At 39.2% G+C, this 4,950-nt stretch overlaps 1 protein-coding gene across 1 annotated transcript; it reads right to left on the bottom strand.

Annotated features, from left to right (window-relative positions):
* Positions 1 to 2,436: 2,436 nt before the first annotated feature.
* LOC139951296 (uncharacterized) lies at positions 2,437 to 4,825 on the bottom strand. Its single transcript, XM_071950119.1, has 2 exons — positions 4,605 to 4,825; positions 2,437 to 3,864 (listed from the first exon to the last, which is right to left on the bottom strand). The coding sequence occupies exons 1-2, from the start codon at positions 4,695 to 4,697 to the stop codon at positions 3,088 to 3,090; spliced, it is 870 nt and encodes a 289-aa protein (XP_071806220.1). The 5' UTR covers positions 4,698 to 4,825; the 3' UTR covers positions 2,437 to 3,087.
* Positions 4,826 to 4,950: the final 125 nt, after the last annotated feature.

The following is a 4,950-nucleotide window of genomic DNA, read 5'->3' as shown; positions in this document are numbered from 1 at the left end:
GTTTCATCTGGTTTCATCTGGTTTGATCCGGTTTGGATCCACCGAGGCACGGAGTAGCAGAACAATGAAAGCCACGGCCACCCTCCACGCCTGATAATGTATAAAAGTCTTTCAAGCCGGCACGTATTCAAATCACAATAGGATTTGTGGTACCCAAAATAAATAAAAACAGCAAAAATATACCCGTGACAAACTATTTTTTACTACGATCCGTGGGCTTTCGTTGTTCTGGATATCTTTAAACTCATCAAATAGAGGAGACAGCAATTCGATTACGCCTTGACTTTCACAACCTCACAAAACATTGTAGATAATGGAATAAACTATCGTTGCGGTACTCACTGCCAAAACATAGGATTCGAACAGTGTCTCTAGCTACCGGGCAACCTCGGTAGTCTAGTTGGTATAATAAGACACTGCTCTTATGTTGAGATACACCAAGTGGGAAGACTGGTCTTTGACAAAATACCAATAGTGTCCACCGTAGTAACTAAACCTAGCTCAACAATCCATTCATGTTTTATAAGAGCCATCAATGTCGACCACTTCATGCGCCAAGAGCGGGAACCCAAGAGCAAGCGAGTACCCTGCTCCTTGTTTGTTTGCTTGCTTGTTTATGTGATCTTCCCGTCAAGGGAACTCGGCTAACTCCGCACGAGGGAAAACACCAAGCAGCCAACAGTGGTCGCGTTTTTTTTTTTTTTTTTTTTTTTTTTTTTGCCGAAACTCGGGAGATAATAATAATTTTATGCCCATGTAGGAAGAGTAGTCTATAATCCTTATACTTTATTTTTATTTGTAGGAATAAACAATCTGAGAAGAATTACTGCAGTAACGCTTTATATATTCTTTTTTTTTCTCGGCAGATAAACAGTAATATTAATAATAGACAATCGTGTCCATAATCGCATTGGACACTTTCGGTACAGAAACAAAATAAAAAGTTCACAGATTTACAAATAACTTACAGGGTTTACAGAAGGTAATGGTGAAAGACTTCTCTTGAAATATTAATCCATGAACTGCTTCACTTTTTGAGAAAACATTAAAACAATATCAATTCTCGATGTCGAGAATTACGGATTTATAGTAAACACATGTCATGACATGGCGAAACGTGCGGATACAAGGGTGGGTTTTCTCGTTATTTTCTACCGACTTTTCACCGGCTTGTTATTTTATATAGAAGTTGTGATACATTAAGTGTGGGCCTTGGACAATACTGTTTACCGAAAGTGTCCAATGGCTTTAAAGTGAAATGATTCTCAAATGCATCATACTATCTAAAGCTGATGTACTTCTTACCATAAAGTATTTGGCATTAATTTTCAGATTCAAAACCAAATAATAGGTCTACAGAGCCTCTTTAGCAACAGTTTGTTTCTTTTTAGTTTCCCTTTATTTATCTTTATTAACAAAGTGTATTTTTTTCACATAAGCCACAATTAATTTGTTGGTCTTGTCTTTTGGAAATAGCAGGTATACTAAGTGATCGAACCGCAATGTAATCGAACCACTTTGCACATGTGTCAAACAAACATTACACAAATTTAATAAAAACGACTCTATGAGGTCAACGGTTACTGAATTGAATTACCAAACTTTATTTTTTCTTTCAAAAATGTACCAAGTTAATGTAAAAAGAGTTAAAGGCAGTGTACACTATTGGTAATTGTCAAAGACTAGCCTCCACAGTTGGTGTATCTCAACATATGGATAAAATAACAAACCTGTGAAAATTTGAGATCAATCGGTCATCGAACTTGCGATACAATAATGAAAGAAAAAAAACACCCTAGTCACACGAAGTTGTGTTCGATTAGATGGTTGATTTCGGGACCTCAAGTTCTAAGTCCGAGGTCTCGAAATCAAATTCGTGGAAAATTACTTCTTTCTCGAAAACTATGGCACTTCAGAGGGAGCCGTTTCTCACAATGTTGTATACTATCAACCTCTCCACATTACTCGTCACCAAGAAAGGTTTTATGCGTATAATTATTTTGAGTAGTTACCAATAGTGTCCACTGCCTTTAAATTGAGAAGCAGGGTTCACTTATGACATACATTGAATAACTAATTATAACAAATTTGACAGAAAGCAGGAAAATATAAAATAAAATCAACAGTTGTCCTTGGGAAACAAATATGAGATTAGAGAACTTCATAGCTTTCAGCAAGTTTTGGGGCAATGACTTTAGAAGTTTAGAGCGGTTTAACAATAAAAATTAATAGGCTTCTAAACTCAAACCTAAAAGGTGTTTTAAAAAGATGTGTGTCTTCCAAAGTTATATTTCAGAAGATATTTTGGTTTCTCACTTGAATCCCTCATTTCTGTTGGAAGAAAAAATTGTTTCCCTTTTTTTTTACATTTTTTTAATACAACACTCAAACGGTTAAAGGTCAATGAATTTTCTTTAATGTCTATTACAACACTGGGTGCATTTTGGGGGTGGTAACCAATAACCATTTCCAGTTAAATTTGCCATTGGCCCATGACCGAAAACAGTTATTGACAACAGCCGCAAAAAACGTACCCACTGAAGATAGGCAGCTGCAGGGCCAGATACGTCACGGAGGCAACAAAGGCCATTGCCTCCAAGCTCCTGGTCATTGCCTTGGTGCCCTTGAAATGCTCAATGTAGAAATTTACAGTTTCTTCATATGGTGCCCTTCCCCTTTACCAAGGAGAAAATGCCTCGGTGCACCATGCCGGCCTTGTACGCTTTTTTTTTCAAAGTGCAAGTACACCAAGGAATTTTCTCTTTGGTCAAGGCAAAGGGCATCCTATGATGAAACTGTAAACGTTTGTTGAAGCATTTCCAGGGCAGTAGGGCACCAAGGCAATGACCAGGGGGCATGTAGGCAATCGCTTTGTTCACTCCGTGAAGCATCAGGTCTGCAAGCAGCCTACATGCATTTTCGCAATGACCAGGGGGCAATCACCTTCGTTGCCTACATGAAGTATCAGGGCGGGATTACAGCCGGGATAAATGCACCATTGATGATATTAGGCAGCTGTTATGGTGGCCTTGGGAGGGGGCTATTAATAGTAAAATCTTTTGCTGCTTTTAAGGAGTCCGTCTTTTTTTATCTCCGATATGGATGTTCTCGTCTAGCGGAACGATTATGCTGATGTGATTGATGTCTTTGCATGTAGCCTCCGTGTCGTCTCTCATCGCTGCCGCTATGTTGTCTCCAGTCATCACGAGGATCCTGGCGACCACTACTGCCGTGTCGATGATGATAGTCGTCTTGGCGATTGGATCTCGATGATGAACGCTCATCCTCAGAACCCTGCGAATGATACGACCGCCTCTGGTGATCTTGGGACGACCTCCTGTGGTGCGACCCGGAGTCTCGGTGATCATGGGCAACTTGTCTCGCTCCTTGCCCATCTACCATTCCACCAAATTGCATTTGATGAAATTGCTGCTGTTGTCTATCACCCAAGAAATGAGCATTTCCCACCACGAATGCATTTTGCATTTCATGGGGGAGTCCCATGGGAACGTTAGGGTTCACAAGCAAACCTTGCGGGGCAGACATGGCTCTCTGAACTTGTGGGGGCATTTGATAGTTCTGCTGATAGCCATTGGGTGCCTGACCTGGTCCTCCTCCACTCCTGTTGTTTTGTACTCCGCTGTTAAAGGGCGAAGTTGACGCAGGACTGTTTCCTTGTGTGTTTTGGTTGTGTTTACTACCGCTGCGGAACTGTACGCCAATGTTTCGCCCGTAAAGTTTGGTGCCATCCATGAGCTGACGAGCATATGGAGGTGAGATGTCGTGCTCAAACTCCACAAAGGCAAAGGGGCGTAGACTGCCATCTTGATCTTTCGGTCGCTTTACGCCAACGAGAGGTCCAGCCTGCATATTATTAAATCAATTCAATATGGTGTGAGTTTAGAAAAGAGTTGAACTTCAGTTCAGGTTCAGACAAAACGTGATTTATAAACAATCTGAGAACATGCATGTTTATATTAGACCCAGTAACTGGGTTGCTGTGCTTCTTTTTTCGAAATTTGTTAATGAAAAAACAGAAAATTGAAAACAGGAGTACAGCAACCCAGTTACATACTAGGTTTATGTTTCATACAAAAATCAATATGTTCAACAAATAAAACTTTTGACTTCAAAATTTGACAGTATGATCTTTTTATTGGAAAAGTGTCCTTATTCAAATATTCTGTCACCACTTTTTCGTTTGTTATAACATAAAATATAGTTCTAATTTACTCAAACAAATGAGACATCACATCCATTTATGAAATTATAATTTATTTATTTTATATTATTTAGGATCAGTGAAAAAGTAAGTGGCGGTAAAAAAGTAAGTTAAACTTAAAGATACGGAAACCTTTCCATATTTTCTATCCCTGTTTTTTTTAATCTGGATTCTACAATATTTCTATCTACAAAAAATTATGCCCACAAACAAAGAAAAACACTTTCATTCCATGCCCCATCCACATAATCCCCATATGCCCCACCCACAAAAGGGGAAAGAAAGCAGCTGGTCAGAAAATAATAATGCCATTGACAACCACACAGCACTGACTGTGCATTTGGCCCCGGGTTCTATTTCTAACTTTATGGTTTTCACTTACCTGAAGAAACAACTCAAAGAGGATTTCCTCCGTAACTTTGTCGTCCAGATTTCTTATGTAACAAGTCCGATCATCTCGTGAACCATCACCCATTTTCTTTGACTTTTTTAAAGCTACAAAAATTAACAAAAATCAAAATACGATTGCGTGCACTCGTGTCTCGAAAACAGAAAAACGGGAAATTTAAGATTACCCTGGTATCCACATTATCACGTTACATTAAAGGCGAATTTCTGAAACGTCTAGGGCGCCAGACTAGTTTAAGGATTTAGTCTGTTACCTAAACCTATTTAGGTGAGTGTTCGATGTTGCAGGTCAGTGACCAGACTTCAATTTACAGATTTAA

The sequence above is a fragment of the Asterias amurensis genome, chromosome 19 (genome assembly GCF_032118995.1).
Source record: "Asterias amurensis chromosome 19, ASM3211899v1".
NCBI classification, from domain to species: domain Eukaryota; kingdom Metazoa; phylum Echinodermata; class Asteroidea; order Forcipulatida; family Asteriidae; genus Asterias; species Asterias amurensis.
This window is presented reverse-complemented; position numbering and strand designations above follow the sequence as displayed.

Bases quoted from the DNA above. Each gene is read 5' to 3' on its own strand.
- LOC139951296 (XM_071950119.1), bottom strand. From the start codon at position 4,697: ATGGGTGATGGTTCACGAGATGATCGGACTTGTTACATAAGAAATCTG. The intron at 3,865-4,604 runs GTAAGTGAAAAC...AATAATATGCAG, and splicing joins TCTTTGAGTTGTTTCTTCAG to GCTGGACCTCTCGTTGGCGT.